The sequence below is a fragment of the Acomys russatus genome, chromosome 13 (genome assembly GCF_903995435.1).
Source record: "Acomys russatus chromosome 13, mAcoRus1.1, whole genome shotgun sequence".
NCBI classification, from domain to species: domain Eukaryota; kingdom Metazoa; phylum Chordata; class Mammalia; order Rodentia; family Muridae; genus Acomys; species Acomys russatus.
This window is the reverse complement of record NC_067149.1, coordinates 65,075,536-65,102,326: the sequence shown is the minus strand read 5'-3', so window position 1 is coordinate 65,102,326 and position 26,791 is coordinate 65,075,536. Positions and strand designations below refer to the sequence as shown.

Genomic DNA, 26,791 nt, shown 5'->3' with positions numbered 1-26,791 from the left:
TTTCTAAAATTAGTTTGGTGACAGCTCTGCCAATCTGTGACTATAATAAAACTTTGTAGATCTGACCTGAGACCTGAGGCACTTCCTGAACTTGTCAAGAGTTGTGTCCAACGTGTCTTAACTGTTTGGCATGGTCATTCTCCAGAGAAAGGCAGCTTCTGTCTGCAGCCCTGTCTGCTGCTACTGTTCCTTGCAACAGGAGAGAGAGGCGGCTCAGCCATCTGTGTCCAGACAACATGACCAGGAAATCTTTGTTGGTGTTGGTGTTTGTTAATGAGTCTGGGAATCTATTTTGTATTGTACCGTTTTCACCAGTCTTGTTCCTTTCCCCTTTTTCCTTGCCACATCACCATTTCTGTTCTTCTGACTTTATCTTAGTCACATACATGCTTGCTTGAGGTTTTTTTGCACACATATTTTTGAGGGAAAAAAAGAAAAAACAGAGAAGGAGGCCTAATAGAATGCAATGGAAAACTTGAAGTTACTTGACAAGATTTCTGTTTCCCCAGCCACAGAAGCAAGGGGGGGGGGTGTTAATTTAGGCCATGAAGCCCCCTACTTAAAGCCATCATTTCAGGAAAGAAAGTTTAATCCTAAGATGGTCTTTTCTCCATTTTCCAGGCTAAGCAAAGAAGAAGAAATGAGTCTTTCTTTTTGTGGGAACAACATCTCCTCATATGACATCTATGACGGTGTTCTCCAAAACTCCTGCTTTGTGGACGCACTCAACCTGGTCCCTCATGTGTTTCTGCTGTTCATCACCTTCCCAATACTGTTCATTGGTGAGTCATCGATGTGGCACGTTTAAGCACCTCAGGTTTCTGTCTCACTGGTGGCGGGGTGTCTGGATGCTGCTGCATTAAGCTGGTGTGGAAGTGTGTGAGGACAGTGTAGTGTTGAGTTTCGATTGTATATGCTTGCTGGAGAATATTCCACAGGCCAAGCAGTGAGTGTACATACCAGCTGTGCCGCACCAGCTCTTTAAGAAGGAGCAAGGGGTGAATTCTGTGAGACAGAGCTAAAGCATTTTGGGAGCATTTGCATTATGCTATGAGACAGGAGAGAGGCTGAGAGAGACAGAGCGCTCACCTGCAGTGCAGACCAGGGAAGCAGATGGGATTCAAAAGCCCATCTTCTCAGGCCAGGCCGTTTGCAAAATCAAGAGCAAGTCACCCTGAGCATTTACCTGCCAGAGTGGCTGGCTTTGGGGGGAAGGAGGGAAAGGCTGCAGAGTAATACATGCATCCAAGCCTCCAAAGAAGGAGGGAGGCAGATTGTGTCTTAGAGAGAAAGAATTCTTGTGAAAACCACTTGGAAAGTTAGCTGGGTGTGGTGGCTAACAGCAGTAATTTCAGCACCTGGGATGCTAAGGCTAAGGCAGGAGGATTGCCATGAGTTCTAGATTGGCATGGGCCATATAGTGATACCAACTCAGGAAACAAACAGAAAAGCTTGTAAATATACATTATTTAACCATTTATACATGCACACAATTCAGTTTCTTAGGGCAGTTATATATACACTTTGTGAAACTTCCTACAAATAGCCAAAATAGATAATTTTACTAATTTTTAAAAAACATATTTTATTAATTTATTCATATTACATCTCACTTGTTATCCCATCCCTTGTATCCTCCCATTCCTCCCTCCCTCCCACTTTCCCCATACTCCCCTCCCCTATGACTGTGACTGAGGGGGACCTCCTCCCCCTGTATATGCTCATAGGGTATCAAGTCTCTTCTTGGTAGCCTGCTATCCTTCCTCAAAGTGCCACCACGTGTCCACATCCAGGGGACGTGGTCATATATGGGGCACCAGAGTTCATATGAAAGTCAGTCCGCACTCTCTATTCAACTGTGGAGAATGTCCTGTCCATTGGCTAGATCTGGGTAGGGGTTTGAAGTTTACTGCATATATTGTCCTTGGCTGGTGCCATAGTTTGAGCAGGACCCCTGGGCCCAGATCCGCCCGTCATAATGTTCTTCTTGTAGGCTTCTAAGACCCTCTGCATCCTTCTATTTCCCCATTCTCCCATGCTTCTCTCACCTGGAGTCCCAATAGGATGTCTTCCCCTCTGACCCACTTTCCTGGTAAGTGAAGACTTTCATGGGACATGCCTCTTGGGCTACTGTCCAGATATAAGTGAATATATACCATTTGACTCTTTCTGCTTCTGGGTTAACTCACTCATTATGATCATTTCTAGTTCCATCCATTTGTCCACAAATTTTGGGAATTCCTTGTCTTTAATAGCTGAGTAGTATTCCATAGTGTAAATGTACCATAGTTTCTTTATCCATTCTTCAATTGAGGCACAGCCTACAGACTGGGAAAAGATCTTTACCAACCCTACATCTGACAAAGGTCTAATATCCAAAATATATAAAGAATTTAAGAAATTCAACACCACCAAACCAAATAACTCAATTGAGAAATGGGGCTCAGAACTAAACAGAGAATTCTCAACAGAGGAATATCGAATGGCTGAGAAACACTTAAAGAAATGCTCAATGTCCTTAGCCATCAGGGAAATGCAAATCAAAACAACTCTTGAGATTCCATCTTACACCCATTAAAATGGCTAAGATCAAAAATTCAAGTGACACCACATGCTGACAAGGATATGGGGAGAGAGGAACACTCCTTCATTGATGGGGGGAATGCAGCCACTTTGGAAATCTATCTGGCGCTATATCAGAAAACTGGGAATAAGGCTTCCTCAAGACCCAACTATTCCACTCCTTGGAATATACCCAGAAGACGCTCCACCACACAAGAACGCCATATGCTCAACCATGTTCATAGTGGCCTTATTCATAATAGTCATAACATGGAAACAGCCTAAGTGTCCCTCAGTAGAAGAATGGATAAAGAAACTGTGGTACATTTATTTACACTATGGAATTTTACTAACGTTTTGTTTTAATTTTCTTGGAGGTGAGTTTCTGTTATACACCTGCAGCATCTGGGTGTTGATATCCAGCCCACTACGCCCTTGCTTGCCGTCCTCTTGGCTTAGTATCCTGAGTGATGAGGGAGTTACAGGCATCACAACCACATCAGGAAGAAGCAGACCTGTTAACTCGTAAAACATTAGACACTATTTTTATATGTAAAATGATTAAGATTGATGGAAATTTAAATACCTTGACAAAAGCAAGAGAGATTGATCTTATTTGGCTAACAATTTCAGGTTAGAATTCATCCTTGTGTGGAAGTCCAGGCAGTCAGAGCTGTTCCTAGACAGCTGGGCCTGGGCTGTATTAGAAAGGTAGCTGGACAAGTCAGGGAACCGAGCCAGTGAGTGGCATTCCTCCAAGGCTTCTTCTTCAAACTTCCACCTTGAGTTCCTGTCTTGGCTTCCCTTGCTGATGGATTGCAAAGTGTGAGGTGAACTGGATGCTCTCCTTCTTGAGTTGCTTTTGGTCATCATGTTTACCATAGCAACAGAGAAGCAAGCCTACATAGGTACCACACGTTAACACTCCAACTGTGATCAAAGAATTTCTGTTATATGGTATACAAAGAGACCAGCACAACACTTGGCATATTGCTATTTAACTTAAATAAATGTATAGCACTGAATATTTCAGATCCAGAGACTAGAAATACCACTCAGTGTTTAATGTAGGCGTATGTAAAAGCACTACTATTATAAATGCAGGTATATGGTTAAAAATTGGTGAGGGAACATAACGGAATGCTCATTTATCAGCAGCAAAGAAGTACCACATACTAGGGGAATTATGACATCTCAGGAGAGATCAGAACTTGCCTGCTAGAGGTGAGAGCCTGAGCGACAGAACATGTTAGGAAAATGTACCTTCCAGTTGTGAATTACGTTTGGAAGCACTAGGGCGTGAGTCAACTGTCCTTATAGGCAGCACTGCTGGCCTTCCCTTTGGTACACAGAGTTCCTTTCTTGCAATGCTTCCAGAACAAATACCCACTCGTTTTTCAACTACATTGTATATAATGAAATCAAGAAAGAAAGAGGAGAGCAAAATATGAAGGTAGGATTCTCTCTTAGTGAGCCACAAATGAGCTGTGATACCCTCTCTACTTACAGATTGGGGAGGAAAACCCTAAAATGTGATTTTTCAGTTTTTTGTTCTCTTGTGAACTTAGGGCTAACCAATAGTGTTCTCAATCCTTCTCAAGCCGTGTATGGATGATTCAATTATTTATTTATTTTCTGTTTCATTTTAAAGTGTGTGTGTGTATGTTTGTATGCCTATGGGATGCCCATGCTGGCCAGAAGATCTTCTGGAGCTAGAGTTCTAGGCAGCTGTGAGTTGCCTGTCCGTGGTGCTGGGAACCAAACTGTGGTCCTCTGCAATGTCAGTACGCACTCTCATATACTAAGCCATCTCTACAGGCTGATTGATAATCAGCTTTCTTTGAGAAAAGCATAGTGTGTTTATTGAACAGGGCTGGCCCAGCCAGAGGAGATCATTTTTCTCATATGATGGGTGTATGATTCAGGACTACGGAGGCTGATCAGTGCACCATCATTTCCTGTACAAGCATGAGGATCTGAGTTTGAGTCCCAGAACCCACATAAAGAAGATGCACACTTCTATAATCCCAGCACTCATACAGTGAGATGAGAGGGGAGACAGGAAAATCCCCAGATGCTCACAGTCAATAGTGACCAATAAGAGACCTCATCTCAAACAAAGTAGAAGAGGAGGACTACCATATGTACATCATGACACACATGTGCTCACACACATATGAGCGCATACATGAACACGCATGTACACAAAAAATATACATGTGACTCAGAACTGACTCAACAAATGGACACCATATTGTATCACCAAATATGTCTTTCGTTAGTACCATGTAAGTCTCATGTTTTAAAAGATGATGGATGCCGATTTTCTTTTGATACTGTAATTAGTCACTTGTCTTGTCTAGTGAGTCAGAAGTTGTAAGAGCATCAGTTAAGATCATGCTGTACTCGGAGGTGGAGAGTCATTTCTGAACAATGTAGCATGCGTTAATGTGTGAGTCTCCATGGTGCTGTAAATCTAACATAAATAGTTATTTTTAACACAATGAAAACAGACCAGAGTTTCCTTTGCTGTGAGGCACTAGGGTTCAGGAATTTTCCAAAGCTTGCAGCAGCATGCAGCAATGTAATGTATAGTTGTGGTTATAAAGACCCTTTTGTTAATCACATTTTTGCCCCCTTTGTCTCTCAGGATGGGGGAGCCAAAGTTCAAAAGTACAAATTCATCACAACACGTGGCTTCATTTTCCTGGACATAACTTGAGATGGATCCTGACATTTGCACTCCTGTTTGTGCACGTCTGCGAAATAGCAGAAGGCATTGTTTCAGACTCGTGAGTGACTCAACTTTTCCAATTGCTTATAGTATGGCAGCAGGCACATAGACAGATAGAGGCTAAGAGCAAATCTCCCGGCTTAATTAGGGAGAGGGGTGTCAGATCATGACTTATCAGCAGTAACGATTATCCCTCTCTATACAGGGGAACCATGTGGGTTTTGTTGTGTGAGCGAATGTATGATATATGTTCATGTGTGTGAATGAGGTGTGCATATGGAGGACAGAGGACGAGCTCTGGTGTTGGTCATCACTTTGCACGTTGTTTGACATGTGATCCCACTACCTTTGCATATGCCAGGCTAACTGACCGAAGAAGCTATCACTGATTTATATCATCCCTTACGAGCACTGGATTGCAGATGTGTGCTACCCTGCTTTACCTGGGTTCTTACATGAGTTCTGAGGATTTGAACTCAGGTCTTTACACTTGCACAGTAAACACTTTACCTGCTGAACTTTCTCCTCAGTCCCTCTGTTGTCTTGTTACATAATTTCTCTGATGAATAATTTCAGATCTTTTTTACCCAGTCATAGACTTTCATATTCTTTGTTTTCTTATCCAGAAAGTTCTATCCTTTGAAATATTTTGAGATGTACTTATCTTTAAAATTATGTGTATATATAATCTATATTGATATTAGTAATCTTGATCTCTCTATGTCATGGTATTAATTGAATATATAGATCTAATAGCTATCTGTTTATAGTCTAATATAGTACTCAGTCCTCAGATGTTCTCATTTATTTTATAAAGAAACAGAGATATATGAGGCTGGAAATAGGGAGCAAGAGAAATACTGAGATGAAGAGACTGAAGTAAAGGATGAGAGAAATTTAATATCAGAATTTGCGTGAAGTCATATTTCTAATGTAATTTTGTTCTTCCAAAAAAGAACTTTATACTAGAAATGTAAATACAATGAATTTTATTTATATATGTAAATATAGCCTGTAAAATGTTTATATCACATAATAATAGAATAAACCCAAGCAATAGGAAAATGTCAATCATGTGCTTAGGCCATGATACACCTTTCATTAAAACACTGATTTGGAGCCACATGTGGTGGTGTATGGCATTAGTCCCAGCACTAGGAAAACAGGAAAGGGTGGCTCTCTGTCTGAAGCTGGCCTGATCTACATAATGAGCTCCAGAATAGGTGGAGCTATACAGCGAGACTCTGTCTAAAAAATAATCAATGGTAGATGCCTTTGAAGTTTGTTTTTAAAGAAAACCCAAAAAATATTTCCCTCTTATTTCATGGGACCGTCTTTGACAACATCCGTGTTTTTCTGTTGCAATTAGCGAGGGCTGACGCTTCGGTCACAGCGCTAGCTCTTCGGTAATGCTTCATAATGGCTCCTTGCCGACGTGAGCTTGTTTGAATTTCTGATAAAACTAAAAAGGGAGGGAAATCAGAGATTTTAATACATGTCCCTATGTAAAGCAATTGGGGGTTCGCTTTGCCATTATCTTATCGATATCTTTTTAAACCTCTTTGATATGTTTGCACAAGCACAGCCAGTACCAGACTTAATTTCTTTTGCTTCTATACCATGAAGTTTGATGTTGTGTGTTCCTATGTGCGTGCATTGAAAGAGACCAGTCTAATATGACTTAGAGCCTTGATGTGCGAGCAAGGGCGGCTCTTCTCGTCCCGCTTCAGGCCTGATGTGGAAGTGAGACAGAAAACAGGCTGGATGGACAGTGAGCATCCCATGGTAATAGGGGACACTTGTTTGTAGCGGTGATGGTATCAGGAGTTTGTCTGAAAAGTAGACAAATGGAACCACTGTAATCCTGTTCTTGTGCACTCTATACCACTTTTTAGCTATAGTTGGCTTGCTTTTTCTCAAAATGCCATCTTGCCATGAACCTCTTAAACGTTTCCTTTGCTTCCTTTTTTCTCTCTGACCTACTCTGGAAACTGCTTCTACGATAAACCCAATGAACACGCAAGACACAGTCACGGCCACATTAGCCTGTTTCTCATTGCTGATCTTTCTTCCTTCTGTCCTTTGTGTGTGTGGAATGTGTGTGTGTGTGTGTGTGTGTGTATGTGTATGTGTGTGTATTTGTGTTAGGATGTGTGTGGAAGCACATGTGTGTGGAATCACACGCAGGTAGAAGCTTGTTTGTAGTGGTGATGGTATCAGAAGTTTGTCTTAAAAACAGACAATTAGAACTGGTATAATCCTACACAGGCTGCTATCGCCTTCATACATTGGCACTGGTCAACCCTGGGCCATTTAAGGGTTGGACCTTTTCCAAACGCGTGTGTCCCTCCTGCCACTGATGTAAGATTTGACTGAAACCTTCATCGTGTCATCTGCTCCTTGTGGGCCATCTCCTAACTGTCTCTCTCTCTTTCTCCACTTCCTCCCTCCCCGACAACCCCCAGAACACTTACCAGTACCACTATCCCTACAGTATGGAAGACATCTGTCTAAAATGCAGACCTGACCAAGCACTAACTATTAAGGTCTTCAGTTTTCTTCAGAGATCCCTCCCTTTTGCATGGTGTGAAAAGCCTTTTGGGATATAACGTATTTGAAGCTTTCTGACTAGGATTTTACATGTATTATGTGGCTTCAGACTTCTGAATATCTCCACATGCTGTGCCCTAACTACCATTTTATAGACCAGAACAGTGATTTTATTTTCTTTTCATTTGCATATATTCTTTGCCCCCAGTATTGGCTTTCATACGGACACTGCGTCATGTACTCTGTCCTTCTTGTTTGGTCCCTGCCTGCCCTGTGTCTCCCTGTGTCTTCTCCCTCTGCTCCTCTCCCCCTCCCCCTAACCTCCTGCTGCTTCCAGGACATATAAGTACACATGAGTGATGGTGTTATCTATCGGTGAAGAATAGGAGGGTCACCAATGGGAGAAAGCGTATTTGTCTTCCTGGCTCTTATTTTGCTTGACATGGTGTCCAGCTGCATTTTTATGTAATAGTCTCCACTGTCAATCACACTTCTGAAATTACTTTCTCAGATATGTCCCTTTCCCCATTCTCAAATTATTCACTCCTTCAGTTCATCATTTGGCTTTGATCATTCAATCATTTCAGCCAGCTCTGCCTTGATGCATAATTTATATGTTTACACACACACACACACACACAATGGTGGGTATATGCTTGTTTTGTTTTACGCACTTGAAGATATTGTTTGGCTGTGTTTACTCCATGCTTTGTGTTATGATAAGTGTGTCCAGCACAATTATGTCACACAGGTACGATACGTTTGCTCACAAGTTCTCTAAGCAGCTATTATTGCAGTCTGGTGTCTAAACACAGTTGAGTAAGTTCTCATGAGAAGATTGCAAGCACAATGAAGAGCTCTTTGGAGGCCATTGCTTCAGACACCAACACTGTTTTGCTCTCTCTAGGCGGCGGGCGTCCAGACACCTGCACCTTTTCATGCCGGCCGTGATGGGATTTGTTGCCACTACCACGTCCATCGTGTACTACCATAACATTGAGACGTCAAACTTCCCTAAATTACTTTTAGGTAAATATTCTCATAGGTTCTCTGACCATACTCCCCAAAAGAACCATTTGGTTTTAATCCCACATAATATATAAATATACACTGAAAAGGTTGAGAGTGGGAAGCATGGGAAAAAACTTAACCCTTAGTAGCCTCCCAGTCAATGTGGGGTCAGAGATACATTAAGGTGCTCTAAGCTGTGGAGGGATGTGCTGGCCTTGGGGACAGCAGAGCTCTGGCACATGGTGGCCCTGTGAACATGTCGTCTTACGTAGCTCAAGTCTCCCTTTGCCCTGGAGTTTTGAGACCACTTCCAAATGCCCCTTGCACCCTCTGCTGAAGCCATAGGCTGCCACTGCTGTAGAGCTGCTGGCGAGCCCTCTGAAGTCTTGCAGTAGAGTGAGCATTGCAGTGTGCTGAAGAGTATGCAGTCTGGAGGAACGACTTCCCACGCTCGGCCCCTCCCACATGCACTGGGGCTAAGGCTGTCTAGGTAGCCTTTTGGCTCCTTTGACCACTAGAAACTAAAAGTTAAATGCTTTTAGCTTTGTTGATGTCTTATGCTTACATGATGGAACTCTTTCTAGTGGGCTGTGTTCAGAACTTTGGCTCATGGGTCTACTTCATACGTACATTGCCATGAAGACATGACTGAGGTGAAGGCATGGATCGTGGGCTCCTGGTAAACTTCAGGTTCCTGTGACCTTGATAATGTTGTAACTACAACCATGTGCTAGTAGGAATAAAACGTTAGAATTGCTCAAGGCCCATGGATGTCATGTGATCGATGTGGGAAAATGCCATTGACTGCTGACCAGAATTTATAAGAAGAAATAAAACAGGGTAGTGTCTTATTGTCACGAGGATGTTGATGCTCAGGATGGGTGCACAAAACAACTGATCACTTAATTCTGTGTTGTCTTACACATGGCTGCAGGAAAGGCAATCTAATCAACATAAAGACCATGTTTATGTCTTAAAACCTGGATTAGCGCAAAGGCTTCCTAGTAAAAAGGGTGGCCAATCATAATCATAGGAAAAATGAATGTGTTAGAGAGAATGAAATTTCTAATTGGCAACAAAGAAGAAAAACACTGAAAATGTATAACTAAGTTACAGGATGAAAAATGGGAAGAAAATGTAAGATTAAGCAATATAGTTAAGGACACAAAGTAAGAACTGGAGCACAGTTGCTATGTAGGTACAAGGCAGGGCATTGCTTTATTTCTAAGATGAAAGACTGACAGAATTGAAAGATAGGGTTACTTCCTCATTGCTTTAAGAGGAAGACTTGATCCCAGAAAAAAATAAAATCATGATCTTGTGATTGTGTTCCAATTGCAAATTTATGATGAAAACTTCCAAACTTGTAGAAAATTGAAAGAATTATACAAACACTCATTTACCCATTACCTAAATTCTTCGATTTAGGTTTTATTCTGTTTGTTTTAGCACAAAAATTTCTTTTTCTAGTCTTCATTCATATATATGTATATGGATATATATGAATTAAGAATAGAAATATATAAAGAAGAAATAAAGCAGAGTAGAGTTTCATTGCCAAGAGGATGTTGGTATTCAAGGTGAGTGATTATGGATGTCCTTTCTCTCTCTCTCTCTCTCTCTCTCTCTCTCTCTCTATATATATATATATATATATATATATATATATATATATATACACATATATATATAAGATAAAAATAAAATAGAAAAATATATATCTCTAATTAGAGTTAACTCTTTGTCTACAGTTCTTCTTGTGAACTAAAATTTGCATACTGAAGCCAAGAGCTCTTGAGTTGTTATATGTGTGCGGCGTCATCCCAGCACAGCGTGGCCATCAGCCGTGCACTTATTCTCTGTTCCTCTCAGACTTTCCTTCCATCTGCACAGAGAAAGCATCGATCCTGGTTTCCCCCACAGTGCGGAAGCTGACTTGTTCTCCAGGTTCATTGTGGATTGAGTCAAATAGTCTAAACTCTGAAGTCAGACTGCTCTCTCTCAGCACGATTCTGCGGGGCTGGTTGATAGTGCTCTTTGGTCCGCGTTTTGTTCTTGGAAGCAGCTGTTTGATAATATTCCTCTGTCAAACACATCATCTTCCCCGTGTTGTTGTATACGTAGGCTGTGTCGAGAGCTGGGCTATCATGAAAGCAAACGGCTGTTGTGATGCATTTTGTGACTACCTGAGTTTATTGCTTTAGAGTAAAATCCTCAGAGAGAAATTGCTGGGTCAGAGGCCAGGCAGAGATATATATTTATATCAGAAAGAAACTAACAGATGTTGCCTCAAAGTAGCTGAGCCATTTTATATTGTCACTAACAGTCTGTGACACCTTCAGCTCCACATGGATGTGGCCGTGGGGGAGCTTGGTCCACCTAATGAAGCTCTGCTGGTGAGTGTCCACCAGGAACTCGCCGTGGCTTGAGTGTCTACCTTCCTGTTGGCTCCTGGTGCGGAGTGCCATTTCATGAGTTTATTGCCTGGTATCTTTGTAAGGTGCCCAGTTGTTGTCCTTGTTATCTTTTAAAAGCGGCTGTGGATGTGTTTTGTTCTACTTTCAGCAAGTTGTATTTTATCTTTGAGCTGTAGAGGTATTCTGCAAGATTCAAGTTTGCAGCATTCAAACTCATTTCTTTAACTGGGTCTCTTGTTACGCATCAAATTTTAACCCTGATGTGGTATAATTTATCTAACAATTTTATATTATTATTGCTTTCTGTGTCTTAAGAAACCTTTACTGTCTTGTGCTTTATATGATGCACTTATAGTTCCAATTTTTGTTTAAAGAACCACACACGATTCATTAAAATCAACTGTGTATAAGATGCTATCAGAGTGCAAGGTCCTTTTTATTTTAGACACACGGCTACGGGTTCAAGCAACTCCCTTGGATCTAAGTTTTGGGTAGGACATCCTGCGGGTTGCCGCTGGTTAGCCTCCTCACAGGTGTAGAGACATAGCTGCCTCCATTCCCAGCACAGCTTTTTTAATTCTCCCCGCTCGCATTCGCTACGCTGGCTAGAGAGCCACTAGTCCACTGTGATCCTTTCAGAGCCTCACCTTCCTCATGGCCCTGGGCGTGCTCAGTAGCTGTGCTCAGTACATCAGTTGCTCGTTTTGTGTCCCATCCTTTCCCATGCTCACTCCACTGTTTCCTTTCTTTAGACATTGTTCTTTGTCCTCTTTCTGTCTCTCTGTCTCTGTCTCTCTGTCTCTCTCTGTGTCTCTGTCTCTGTCTCTCTGTCTCTCTCCGTGTCTCTGTCTCTCTATCTCTCTCTGTGTCTCTGTCTCTCTGTCTCTGTCTCTCTGTCTTTCTCTCTGTCTCTCTCTGTGTCTCTGTCTCTCTCTCTTACTTTTAAGGTAGAAATGTTGCTTTGGGGCCTTTCCAAAATGAAACATTGAAAACTATAACCTTTTTTTCTAAATTTAGTTTTCTTACTTTTTACATAAAGTAGTAGAACTTTTGTTATAATTTATTTGGAATATTTTCTAGTGTGTATAGGAACTCTTCTTTCCCATGGGTTATTGGACAATGCTTGGCTTAATTTCTAAGCATTTGGGGATCTCTAGGTGGCCGACTGAGCAGAGGATCCCAGAGGTGACTGTGCCGCTAGTCTGTCATAGTCTCCTGAGGTCAAGGAGGGTCCAGCAAAGAACGGCAAAGACAGAAGTTCAAAGTCAGTTGGTCCACCTCTGACCTTGCAGCCCTTGTCATCGCTCAGCTTGCTGCGTGGTGAGAGAACCCAGGTGACCTGTGGAAACCGTGAGACGACACGTGTGGGGGCCATTTTAAGACGTCAAGTCGCTGTCACCCACTGAGCAGCAATGCAGAGGTGACAGGTGTTGTTCTTTACTTTTTTTTTTAACGTGACACTTTTGTTTTAAAATTTAATTTTATTCCTTTTATTTTATGTGTGTGGGTATTTTGCTTGCACATGGTGTGTACCATGTGTGTACCTGACAGGATACCAGATCCTCTGGAGCTGGAACTATAGATGTTGGTGAGCTACTATATGGGTTCTAGGAATTGAACCTGGGTCTTCTGGAAGAGCAGCCAGTGCTCTAACCGCTGAGCCACCTCTCCAGCCTCATTCTTGACTTTCTTCCTTTGTGTTTGAGGCAGGGTCTCAACATGTAGTCCTACTTGACCTCACATTTCTGCTGCTCTTTTCTGAATCTCCCAAGTTCTGGGATTACAGGGGTGTACCACCAAACCTAGTTTTTTTTTTTTTAATTAATTACATTTTATTCTGAATAGAGTCATACTCTGTATTATTTCTGCTGTTTGCTTCCTTCCTTTTTTCATGTATATGTCTGCATGGTATACATGTGTGTATGCACGGTCTTATATGTGTGGGCACAAGTGTGTACAGGTGCAGATATAAATGTGCACATATGTGTGGTCACCTCAGGTGGACATTAGGAGTCATTCTCGTTGCTCTTCTGGCTTCTTTCCTGAGGTACAGTCTCTTTCATGTGAACCAGGAGTTCACCCATATAGCCACTCTGAGTAGCCAGCTTGCTCCAGGGGTCCCCCATCTCTGCCTTCTGGGTCTTGGGATTACAGAAGGCTCACCAAGACCTCTCAGCACTCACATGGTTCTGGGAATCTGAACCCCAGTCCTCACACTGGCTGCTTGTGCAATAATTGCCTTGACTGCTGAGTCATATCTCATTCTTGTTTTTTTCTTTATTGTGCCTTGTTTCCTGATTATCAGCTCCATGGTCAGCTAATGTGAATGTGTAAACTAAAGGTGATGAGTGGCTTTAATAATGCCAAATACCGAATACTTTCACAAACATCAAATAGTGTGAGATGCTTGATAGTGTCTAGCTCTTCAAGTTTTCATTGGGCCATCCATAATTCAACTGTTGAAAAAAAAAAGAGACCCTTTGTCATTATTAGAACCATTTCCTTCCAGCTAATGTTCCGTCGTGAGGTCTACTTGGCGAGAAGTTAGCATGCTGCTCCAGGGCCGTACTTTTCCGGCTTCCGTGCTACGTCTTTTCCATCACTTATTTTCAGCCTGTGTTTTTAGGGCAAATCTCTTTAGGCAGTGGACCATTTGGTCTGTTAATTTCCCCCTGAATCTGACCTTGTTTGTTGACCTATATGTTGAGTCCTGTTGCTGATGCTTGTCTCTACTTTGGTGAAGAAGGGAGGAAACCTTCACCCACCTGGGCTCTAATGTTGCTCACACTGGTTGTCTGGTGTGTTCTGTTCCACGCTCTTACCCTGTATTCATCTGTGATGACCCAAGCATGGGATGGACTGCAATCTTGTCCACGGAGGGGTAGGGATCTCTTTGCTTCTAACTCACATTCCCGGTACCGCGCTGGCTGTGGTGGGGAGGAACGAAGAGTCTCACCCTCCTTACGTGACTAGTTGAGGACTAGGCCACCTGATAGGGTCATCGGTCTTCTCTGTGTCCTGCAGAGGGCTGTGCTGTTTAAACCTACTCATTTGAGAAGAGCCCCTTCTAGAAGGGTAACTGTACAGCAAAAGCCCAGCTACACAGCTGTGTAAATCCCGCGATGACTCTGTGCAAACAGTGATCCACATACAATAAGAACTACAATGAACCAACCTAACAAATACATCACACAGATACCTGCTTGTTAATTCTTCACATAACGGAGGCATCTCAGAGTCCCACAGAATCACATCAATTCTGAAGGAGTCACACTTAGGTCTCTTTTGCTTCCCGCCAGTCGCACATAACTAGAGCGGAAACCCTCAATATTTCTAACGTATTTTCATACCTCCATGGGCCAGAAGAACTAATATGATCAAACTGTGGACATGCTCCAAAACAATTTACAGATTCAGCGAAACCCCACCCCCACCCCGCATCAAATCCCTAATGCCATCGTCTTCAGATCCGCCAAAGAGACATCAACTAACGGAATAAGTGTTGAGGAAAAAAAAGCAAGGCAAGGGGAAATCACATCACTTCCCAAAAGATGCCACAAAGCTCTAGTAATCAAAACAGTATGGCATTGGTATCAAAAGAAACATATCACTGAAAGAGGATGTCAAGGTCAGAAGTAACACCGTTTTCTTAGAGGCAAATGACTCTGCACAAAGGCACAGAAACATACACTGAAAGGAAGGCGGTCTCTTCAGCAACGGAAGCTGAGGGAACTTGGATGTCCTCATGCAGGAGACTGAAGCTTGACCCAGATTTCTCATCCTACATTACACTTTCAATTTAAAACCCATGACACACACTTAAGCATATATGTTGTTTCTTACTTAAGAAGTTTCTTGCAAATAAGATACTTAAATATGTTTGTGTTGAAATGTTAGTGACGGTTCGTATTCCGTCTCATTTCCTGCAGCTTTGTTCCTGTACTGGGTAATGGCCTTCATTACAAAGACCATAAAGTTGGTCAAATACTGGCAGATGGGGTGGGGAGTGTCAGATCTGCGCTTCTGCATCACAGGAGTGATGGTCATCCTGAATGGGCTGCTGATGGCTGTGGAAATCAATGTCATCCGTGTCAGAGTGAGTACCGATCGCATTTGTGTAATGACCGCTACTCAAGACCTCAGCATTAGCGATTATAGCCAGTTAGGAATAAGTAGCATGTAATAAGAGGGATGAAAAAGGATATGTGGTCTCTGTGTGTAAACATAGAATTAAAACAGCCATTGTAGTGGGGCTGGAGAGATGGCTCAGCATTTAAGAGCACTGGCTGTTCTTCCAGGGGTCCTGAGTTCATATTCCCAGCAACCACATGGTGGCTCACAACCATCTATACTATGATCTGATGCCCTCCTCTGGTATACAGGTGTATATGCAGATAAAGCACTCATGTACATAAACATCTTAAAAAAAAAAAAAAAACAGCCATTGTATTGCAGGGCATTTGTCTTAGTTGCTTTTCTATTGCTCTGATAAAACACTGTGATCAAGGCAACTTAAAGGAAAAAAAGTTTGTAAGGGTTAATAACAGTTTCAGAGGGTTAGAGTCCATGACCATCATGGTGGGAGCATGGGAGCAGGCAGGCAGGCATGGCCCTGCAACAGCAGCTGAGAACTCACATCTTGATCCACAAGCATGAGACAGTTAGAGATAGAGGTAGAGGTAGGGGTAAAGATAGGGGTTAGGGATGGGGATAGATTGAGACTGAGATAGATTGAGGTTGAAATGGATGATAGGTAGGTAGACAGACAGACAGACAGACAGACAGACAGACAGACAGACATATTTGGAATGGCACCAATCTTTTGAAATCTCACAGCGCATTCTCAGCGACGCACTACCTCCAACAAGGCCACATCTCCTAATCCTTCCCAAGTAGTCCTGTCACCTGGGGACCAAGAACTCAACCCTATGAGCGTGTGTGTGTGTGTGTGTGTGTGTGTGTGTGTGTGTGTGTGTGTGTGTGCGTGTTTCTCATTCAAACCACCACACCACTTATGTGTGTCTCACAGTCTGTGTGAACCTAGACTGTTTACGCTCTCACAGGTAGTGATTGATTTCTTCCTCCATGGATTTCTTCATCCGTGACTAGCTAAAGGCGCATCTGGGCTTATCAAGATATGAACCTTGCAGTTGGTCATTGTAGAGAAGATACTTTTATCTACTCTGCTCATTTCCCTGATGAAGCTTCTATAGTGGAAACTTTGGGTACATGTCCAAAATACCGTAGTTAGGACTATAATTAAGACTTGAAGCCTACACTGTCAATTCTTTTGTACTTTCTGTTCTATGCATCTGTTACATTGTATGAGACACTACTAGCACTAGCAGGTTTTTCAATATTCATTTTCTATCAAATAACTTAGAAGTAGAAATATATACACTACAATCAAAGTAGACAATGGACAGGTAATGTCATCCAAACCATGTGACTCAACTATGGTGCTAAAATCTCAATGATATCACAATCTTTATTAATTTAACCCTGCCATAGGATAAAGGCAAATACATTTTCAGAGGTTTCAGTGCAGAATTCTGGCAACCAGCTGGTTAATCTAAGAAAAACAAGAGAGAAACATTGCAAAGGGTATTTCAGAATGCAGTGGAAAGAACCATAAATTAAAACATGAGTTTTGGCTGCCTTAAGTGAAAATGCAGAAAGAGTTGTGGTTTTATTTTTAAGCTGTGGAGAGAGAAGTAGGCTAATGGCCACACTGTGGAATTCTCCCTACTGCAGAGATACGTCTTCTTCATGAATCCTCAGAAGGTGAAACCACCAGAAGACCTTCAGGACCTGGGTGTGAGGTTCCTCCAGCCGTTCGTGAACTTACTTTCCAAAGCTACCTACTGGTGGATGAACACGCTTATCATATCTGCTCACAGGAAGCCTGTCGATCTGAAGGCGATTGGAAAGTTGCCGATAGCGATGCGGGCTGTGACAAATTACGTTTGCCTGAAAGATGCCTATGAAGAGCAAAAGGTAACAGCAGCTGTCTTCCACATCCGTAGCCACGGAGAACAGACTTTTTAAATATGAAAAGCGCAAAGCTCAAATGATATCTGTGGCCAAGGGAAAGTAGCTTTTCTTTGTGTTTTCTCACGCAGTGGTTAGGCTTCATGTTAACTACAGCACTGAGTAAAGGAGGAAGGTCTAATGAAGTAAAGCGGTGCTGCTGTGATTACTGTCCCTAATCACATAAGGATGACAGTGAAGGCACGGCGTGCTTTTTCTTTCTGGGATGTGTGCTCAAGCACACATTCAAAATAAGCTCAGGTGCCAGAGAGATGGCTCAGTGGTTAAAAGTACCTGTTGCTCTTCCAGAGGTCCTGGGTTTTAGTCTAAGCACCCACAGGGTGGCTCACAACCATCTGTCAACTCCATTCCCAGGAGAGTCAATGCTTTCTTCTGACTTAGCAGGGCACTGCACACACATACAGAAGGCAGAACACTCATGCACACAAAACATAATAAGTTGAGTGGTCCCATCTAACTAGCCTGCTATTAAAGAGTATTAGCAGCTAGCAAAATTTAATCCTAATCAAGTAGCTTGTGAATGACTTTTCTAAGATGGTAAAAATAGCATATGTTCATTAATAACCACTTTTAAGAAATCAGATTAGTTATCAGTAAACATTGGGTTCTATACTTCAAACTTGGAACCTATGGAAATGAAAGGAGTGTCAACTCTTATTTCATATATTATTATAGATATCTTCAAAAGCTGGCTGCTTCTAGCACTGTTTTGCATGTTTAATAATTGCTTTAAAAGGTTAAAGTGAATTTTTGGATATGTCATTTTAAAAACACCTTTTCCTTTTTTTTTTTTTTTTTTTTTTTTTTTTTTTTTGACAAGTTCATACAATGTATGTGATGTTCTCAATCCAATTTACTCCTCACTCCCATCTTTGGATACTTGAGATTTGCCTTGTTACCATTCCCAGATGGCCCTGGATGTGGTTTTGTTGCGGCCATCTTTAACATGTTGGTGCTGATGGAGTTGAGCCATGCCTGCTGAGTCAGTCAAAGAGTGCTTTGGCAGCTCCCAGTGGAAGTCATCTAGTGCTTATGGGAAATGTTGAAAATGCCCGTGTGGATCAGACTCTTGTGTTTTGAAATTGCTATGGCAGGAAAAGGTTGCTACCAATGGGCCTGAGTCATTTTTTCTGGTTTTCATTGGGGGAAATTATTACATCAAAATCTTTAAACTTCTCTGCCAAAGTAAAGATTTCAAATATGTAAAATATAGAGTAAACTTACCTCAGGTTTCCTGTGTGCTTTCAACAAACAGTTGGAACTTGCCATGCTCATGTCATGTGAGTAAACCTAAGAAAATGAAGATGTAATTGACTTTAATGGGCAACTGATTATAAAGATGAACTCTATTCCATTGTGTGTGTCTATATGTCTGTGTGTGTGTAGGTGCGTGTGTTTGCATGATCGTGGACAACAGATGATAGCCATAGGTTGCCCTAGGAGACAGCCACCTTGTTTTGAGGCATAGTCTCTCAGTAGAAAACCCCTACTGAGAACCCGCTGTGAGGGAGGCTGGCTGGCTAGTGAGCCCCAAAGATGTCTTCCTATTATTAAGAATCTGAGTCACCATGGTTGGCTTTTTTCATTTTTGTTTTTGAGGGTTGAACTCATGTCTTCATGCTTGCAAGGCTAGCAGTTTACCAACTAAGCCATCTCTCCCACCTTTTACTCCATTAAGTTGGCATCGTTGCCACCACAGATGTTCAGGTCTTAAAGCCTTTGCAGTGGTGAGTCAGTGGTTACCTTATGTGTGTATCCGTTTTTTTCCTTTTTCAAACACAATTTTAAAATGTGAACTGACCACTCTCTGTGAGTCTGAGAAAAATGTGGAGCATAAGTCATGTATGGTAACCTATTTTGGCTTCTAGTAGTGTGATTGGGAACCTCTTATAAATATGAAATATTCAAACATATGAGCCTATGGGGCCATTTTGTTCAAATCACCGCAGTGTGTATGTGTGTGGCTCATATGTGGAGATCAGAGGACAACTTGTAGGGGTGGGTTCCCTCTTTCTGCCACATGGACCCTGGGGACTGATCTCAGGTCATGAGGCTTGGTGACAAGCACCTTTACTTGCTGAGCCATCCTGCCTGTCCTATTCATGGTGCTTTTGAAAGGACACATGCGATTGGAACCTCACAACACCATACCTTGCTCCTCACCGTCTTGTTTTTCATGTAATTTTCTTTGGTTATATTCATGAGGAATACATGCTTCCCAAGATGAGGAGAACTAGGTATAAATTTGTCCTTAAGAATCGTGCGTGGTGGCTCACGCCTTTAATCTCAGCACTCGGGAGGCAGAGGCAGACGGATCACTGTAAATTCAAGGCCAGCCTGGTCTAATAAGAGAGTCCAAGATAGCCAAGGCTACACAGAGAAACCCTGTCTCGAAAAATAGACAAACAAACAAAAAAAGAATCCCGTGTCCTCCCTTCACAACGGATAAAAACAGAGACGTAGGACTAGCTTACACACCACATTGTACCTGTTTCATTGTGATGGGTACAGTAGCTACCATTTGCAGAGTTTTCCATGTTGCATTGATGTCTCCACAGTTGTTTTGGGGTCTCTAACATACCTTTGGGGCTTCAGAGAGCACATCACAGCTGCTGAGGTCAGCTGGTGCTCCCAGGCTTTACTCCAGCCGATTGTTTGTTTCAGAAAAAGGTCGCCGATCGTCCGAATCGGACCCCGTCGATATGGTTGGCCATGTACAGAGCCTTCGGGAGACCGATCCTACTGAGCAGCACATTCCGGTACTTGGCTGACTTGCTGGGGTTCGCTGGTCCTCTCTGCATTTCAGGAATAGTCCAGCGTGTGAACGAAACCCAGAATGGGATGAGTAACACGACGGGAGTAAGTACATCGCTTTTAGTTTTCTTACTTAGTTTGTGTTTGTATTAGTTATTTTTGCATTGCTGTGAAGACACCATGACCAAGAAAGCTTACAGAAGAAAGAGTTTATTGGAGTATGAGGTTTCAGAGGGTGAGTCCATGACCTCATGGTGAGAATTGTGGCAGCAGACAGGCAGGCACTGGAGCAGTAGCAGAGAGCTTACATCTTGATTCATAAGCATGAGGCAGAGAGAGAGCTAACTTGGCATGGGATGGGCTCTTGAAACCTACAAGTGTGCTCTCTCTCTGAGCTCCTCCAACAACGAAGGACACACCTCCTAATCCTTTCTGAGCAGTTCCACCAACTGGGGCCAAACAGATGAGCCTATGGGCAACATTCTCATTCACGTTTCTGCTGTGTGTACATTTGTGGACACAAGAATGGCAAGGCTAACACGTGGAGAGCTAAGGACAGCTTGTGGCAGGAGAGTAGGTCCTCAGGCTCGGTGGCAAGCCCTTTACTCTCTGAAGCATCTTGCATGCCCTGGCCACAATACTGGAAGGTTACCTTGTACTTGTCACTTTTTGTTAATGCAGTAGAATGGGTAATTAAAATCGGGATTATCAACAGAGAAATTTAATATTTTAAAAGTAAAACCAATATTTTTATATAGAAGAAATTACACACACACACACGAGAGAGAGAGAGAGAGAGAGAGAGAGAGAGAGAGAGAGAGAGAGAGAGAGAGAGAGAATTTATCTGTTCAACAAAATCGTTCCTAAGATTTGGAGTTCATAAATGTTTCATAAGCACATTTTGTGTGCGAGGAAGTTTGTGCAATAATTAATTATTGATTTTTCATATTTTATTCATTTATGTTATATTTTACTTGATTTTTATATACAACTTTAAATGGGATGAGCAGGTAGTAAGTCACTGCTTAAAAGGCCTGTGTCAATAATATGGCGGTGTGGTTTTTAATAGTATGTGTTTCTCTTTTCTGTTTTATTGTGTGTGTGTGTGTGTGTGTGTGTGTGTGTGTGTGTGTGTGTGTGTGTGCGTGTGTGTGTGCGCGTGTGTGTGTGCGTGTGTGCGTGTGTGTGCGTGTGCGTGCGTGTGTGCGCGTGTGTGTGTGCGTGTGTGTGTGTGCGTGTGCATGTGTGCGTGTGCGTGTGTGCGTGTGTGCATGTGTGTGTGCGCGCGTGTGTGTGTGCGTGTGTGCGTGTGTTGTATGTGAATGTGTGTGTGTCACTGGGTGTGTTCCTCAATCACTCCTCTGCTATAATATTTTTGAGACAAACTGCTTACTGAGTCTGGAGTGAAATTTGGCTGAACTGGAGGGCCAGTGAGCCCCAGGGATCTTCTGTCTCCATTCTCCTGTCTGCAAAGGGCTTTCCACCCAAACACGAGGAGCCAAGTTTGCACCTTCAGCACCGTGTGAAAGAGTCAGGCCAGCAGCCTGCACCCGAACCAGGTTAGAGTGGCCATTCTGAGGCCACAAAAAGCTGCTGAGGTCTTACACTTCACCACCAAACACACTTTTATTCACTTATCTACCACAAAAGAAGAAGAAGAGAAGAAGAAAAGGAAGGAGGAAACTATGACAAAGTAAAAACCGTTTGCTTTATATACACCTTCACAACACTAAATTTCAGTAGAAAAATCAAAACCGTTTTAATATTGCTTCACTGACTGTCACCACTTGCTACTGCTGTGCACAAAGCCGAACCAATGTTTCCCATCCCTATGGACTCAGTCATTTTCTTACTAAGACAATTTTTCACAAGTCATATTTTCTCCCTGGAAGTGACACAGGGTGAAACAAATAAATTTAAAAATTGTTTCCCTAATATGAATTAAGATACATGGAAACTGGAAAAAAGTATATCAGTCGGTAAAATTCTTGACTGACTAGCAGGAAAACCAGGGTGATTTATGACCGTCCTCAGCACTGGGGAAGTGAAGACAGGGAGGGCCCTGGGGCTTACCCACCAGCCAGTCCAGCTGACTGGTGAGCTTCTGGCCACTGCGAGACCCCCAACTCAAGAGAAATAGATGTCTGAGCTTTAAGAACATTGAGTTTTAAATTGAAAATCACAAATCCTTTAATAAACATAAACTATACATCCGCTAGATAGAAAGACTGGTTTTAATTTACTTCATCTTTCCCCTTTGGGATAAGAATTCAGAGAAACTCTCGTCGAAGGAATTTCTGGAAAACGCCTATGTGCTGGCTGTCCTGCTCTTCCTGGCCCTCGTCCTTCAGAGGACATTTTTGCAGGCTTCCTACTATGTGACCATAGAGACTGGCATCAACCTCCGTGGGGCCCTGCTGGTATGTAGAACATGGGAAACCTTGCATCTTGTAAATGCCACACAGCGTCCACTCAGAGACTCCCACCCTCCCTGTGTTCACTTTAATATTATAACAATATGTTTCTAGGATCTGCTTTTTAAAAAATTATCATATAAAATAACAGAATTTTTGTGAAAGTTTCATACGTACATTTCATTATATTTCTCTCTCTCTCTCTCTCTCTCTCTCTCTCTCTCTCTCTCTCTCTCTCTCTCTCTCTCTCTCTCTCCCCTCTCTCCTGTTTTTGGGTCACATATATTCAATCACCTTTCTACCACCTTTGGACACCCCTTTTATCATAGTCCCTTTCTTTTCTTTTCCTTTTGTCTTTTTTTGTCTGTAGCTTCTATATAATGAGAGAAACATGGGGACTTTCAAAACAACACATTAAGAAAGATACTTTAAAAATCTTGCATCTGCAGTTCCTATGACTGTTTATTTTTGAGCATGAGGCTTAAAGTTGAGTGTAAGTTTTGATTGTCACTCTAGCAAACTCAAGTTCATATTTAAGATCATGGTTAGTTTAAGAAAGTAGAGAAACTTGTAAATTTTCAAAAAAATAATAATTATCCTTTCAATGGAAGTAAATAATTAGTGTTGGCAAGTGTGGGGCTGGCATTCATCTTCTCCTTTCCTTCCAGGCCATGATATACAATAAAATCCTTCGGCTATCCACGTCTAACCTATCCATGGGCGAGATGACCCTGGGACAGATCAACAACTTGGTTGCCATAGAAACCAATCAGCTCATGTGGTTCCTGTTCCTGTGTCCCAATCTGTGGGCCATGCCTGTTCAGGTAGATCAATATACACGAGATACTCATTAGCAGGGGGAATAAAACAAGCCGAGCTCTGGATATGGTGCTCAGGGGAGGGTATACTGCTTGAATATTTCAGTATCCTTAGGCCTCCTTTTTTTTTTTTTTTTTTTTTTTTTTTTTTTTTTTTTTTTGTAGACAAAAAAAATGAGACTAAGGAGTGTTAGAAGGTTCACAAGCAGGCTATGGGCTTATAGCTCCAATGCCCACGGTGCCCCTTGGGTGCACTGCAGTTGGACCCCTCCAAGTGTTACTTCTTTAACTGCACAGTGGGAACAGCACACATTTTTTTCTGGACATAGGTGTGGAAGTAGTCAAGTTTAAATAAGTCACTGGGTCCAAAGCATTTGGAAACAGGGTCTTGCATTTCATGGCACTTAGTAACCAACCAGTTGTTAGCATTACTGTCCAAATCCACGGCCAGGTTTGGACTCTTTCCCTCTGACAAACATCCACAGCATTTCTGGTCTATAGTGGTTGCTTCAAACCATCCCATGGTTCCAATGGCTAGCAGAACATCAGGCGTTCTAAGGTGGTCAGAACGTGACAAGGTGCAGTTCTGTTTAGCTGTATAATGCATGGAGTAGAATGCTAAGTGTGGTTTTTAAATGTGGTTTTCATCCCAAGGGGGTAAAAAAGGCCAAAGAAACACTTTCAGTTATTTTTCTGGGTTGCCATGTTGGGTATTTTTCATTATCTCAATTTTTTTCATCTTTATAATGAAACTTACACTGTATACTAAATTTATTTAAAGTACATAAACAATATGCACGTTCTCGAAAGTTTGTTCATAGTGGAAGTTCAAATTCATAAAATACAAGCGTTTGATTATAGTGGACAGCAAGTCTGGGGCAAGCCTGGGCTAGTTCAGCCATCCTTGGCTAGGTAGCATGTTTGAAGCCTGTCCCAGAAGCAAAAATTAAAAACTTGATAGGAAGAGAAGAATCAGATGATAAAGTAGCCTGGTAGTGTTTTATACTCAGGAGGTTTGTACTTATTTAAATTTGCTTGTTTGACTATTCGGTCTTACCTGGTCTTGAACTCACAGCCATCCTCCTGCCAATGCCTCCAAAGTGTTGGGATTACAGGTGTGTATCACCACACCCAGCTTTCTTCACAGGTCTGGCTCGCCTATCTTTCTCATCTTACTTGGCTTTGGGAGTCAGGAATAGGGAGCTTTGATCCCCAGCAGCCCTTCCAGGCTCACGTGCAATGCTGACAATACATCTATTTCCGCAACTTTGAAAAGTTAGTACAATTCCAAGAGAACCTAGAACATTAGGTTTATGGTGCTTGGCAGGCCCTTTCAACCTTTTCAGGTCTTTTTATTTTTTACAAGTTTAGAGCTGCATCTTAAGACCAGAAACACTCGAAGGCTGCTCTGCAACCTCATGCGATAGGCTGGTCTGACACCAATTGTACAGATTGACATATTAAAAATAAATGCCTAGCGCTTGCCCGTCCCAAAGAAATGATAGCAAAACCCAACTGTCATAGCTGAGTTGACCCCAAGTAAGCTGAGCGTGGTAATTAAGAGACAGCTCAACCTCACTAAGAGCATCTTCCCACACGGCTGGCGGCAGCGGCCTGCTCACCCTCCTGTCCTTGTGTCCCCCTAGATCATAATGGGGGTGATCCTGCTGTATAATTTACTTGGGTCCAGTGCGCTGGTGGGCGCTGCCGTCATTGTACTCCTCGCACCGATGCAGTACTTCATCGCCACAAAGCTGGCGGAGGCTCAGAAGAGCACTCTGGTAAGTCCCGTCCCCGGAAGCTTCACTAGGGAACTGAGCAGCAGCACCGCTTGCTGATGTTCATACTTTCATAAAGGAAGAAGTCAGTCCACCTCCATCTACATAAGCCCAAAGTCATTGTGTTTCATTCCATTTCACTTCATCCCCGCTCTCCCCGCCCCCCCCCCCAAAGGTGGGGTCTCAAAACCTGTAACCCTTAAGCCTGGGCTGGCCTGAAATTGGCTTTGTAGACCAGGCTGGCCTGAACTGACAGAGCTCTGCCTGCCTCTGCCTCCTGAGTTCTGGGATCAAAGTGCTACCTTCCTGGCCTTATTTATATCCTTGAGCAATGACTGTATACTTTTATTACTGAAAAAAAAAATACTTTTAAATTTGTGCCTATTCATTCTACATAGTAAATTTCATCCAAGTATTTAGCTTATGTTGAATATATTCTATCTTTATCACTCATATCCCCTTCTTTCTCTCCCATTAAACCCATTTGTTTCACACTTAATTTCATGGCATATACACATATATGAATTTATGTATCTATATAAAATATAGGACTCACAGATGAGAGAAGGCATGATATTTTTATTTTGAATCTGATCTAATTTACTTAATATGATAATCTCCAATTGTACCAATTGTCCTGAAAAAAAAAAACCATAATTTTGCTCTTCACAATGGAACAAAATCCACTGTGTGTATGCACACACTTTCCTCATCCACTCTCCTGTTGGGGGACATCTTGCTTGGTTCCAAAACTCAGCTACTGTGACTTTTGCTGTATTGATATTGACGTGCAGGTGTCTCTGTGATGTGTTCATGTGGCTCCATTTGGGTAAGCACTCAGGGGTGGTGGAGCTGGGTCATGTGGTAGATATAGCTTTAGTCTTTCTGAAGAATTTTCACACTTATTTCAATATGGTTGTATAAGAACAACTCTATAGGCGGAATGGAAACTAGAGACGTGTCTGTCTTCGTCCCCCACTATGAGAATCACAGGTGGTAAAGCTTGGATCTTCTCCCCTGTTTTGTTTTGTTTTGAGACAGGTTTTACCGTGTATCTCTGGTTACTCTGGAATTCACTGTATAGACCGAGCTGGCCTCGAACTCACAGAGATCTGCCTGCTTCAGCCTCTCTAATGCTGAGATTAGAGGTGTGCACCGCCGCATCTGGCTGGGTCTTTTAAAAGAAAAAGAACCATGTCAAAAATTACTCTTAAGCATTGGGTGTAAGTTATGATGAGGAAGAAATTAATCAAGGCAGGAGTCACGGGTCAAGTCTGACCCATCTGAAGTTAAATTTCCTCCAGTGGTGTGAACCTTTGCTTAAAGCCTACAGGTGACAGTGAAGTCCATTGAGTGCACTCATGCTCACTGTGGCAAGGAAGGGACAGACAGTCCAAGTGTTAACCCTTCCTGGCTCCAATTTACCATGAAATCACTGTATTTAAACAAGCACTGGCTTCTTGCAAAGAGCCTTTTGTAAATAGTAAAATTGTTGACAGTCCGTTTGGAAATGAAGCTTGGTTAAACATGAGAGAGGCTGTGTGTAAGTCAGACATGTGTGGGGGTGCTCCCACCCACAGTATTTCTCCTTGAATTGGCATTTCCACTTTGACAAGGAAGTTGTATGTTATGCAAGTGGCAAGCAGCATTTTTTTCCCCCACTCGTTTGTCTGCTGCCAGGCGGGACGGCTCCTTGTCTGTA

General features: G+C 42.3%; 1 protein-coding gene across 1 annotated transcript in view; it reads left to right on the top strand.

The window, feature by feature from the left end:
- The first annotated feature begins 592 nt into the window (after positions 1 to 592).
- Positions 593 to 26,791, top strand: part of Abcc9 (ATP binding cassette subfamily C member 9) — a 100,445-nt gene continuing 74,246 nt past the window's right edge. Inside the window, exons 1-9 of the mRNA XM_051155545.1 lie at positions 593 to 782; positions 5,213 to 5,354; positions 8,754 to 8,875; positions 15,204 to 15,370; positions 17,029 to 17,271; positions 19,990 to 20,184; positions 22,347 to 22,499; positions 23,162 to 23,317; positions 24,958 to 25,092. Coding sequence (XP_051011502.1) covers positions 599 to 782; positions 5,213 to 5,354; positions 8,754 to 8,875; positions 15,204 to 15,370; positions 17,029 to 17,271; positions 19,990 to 20,184; positions 22,347 to 22,499; positions 23,162 to 23,317; positions 24,958 to 25,092 — 1,497 coding nt within the window. The 5' untranslated portion in view covers positions 593 to 598. The remainder of the gene's footprint in view (positions 783 to 5,212; positions 5,355 to 8,753; positions 8,876 to 15,203; positions 15,371 to 17,028; positions 17,272 to 19,989; positions 20,185 to 22,346; positions 22,500 to 23,161; positions 23,318 to 24,957; positions 25,093 to 26,791) is intronic.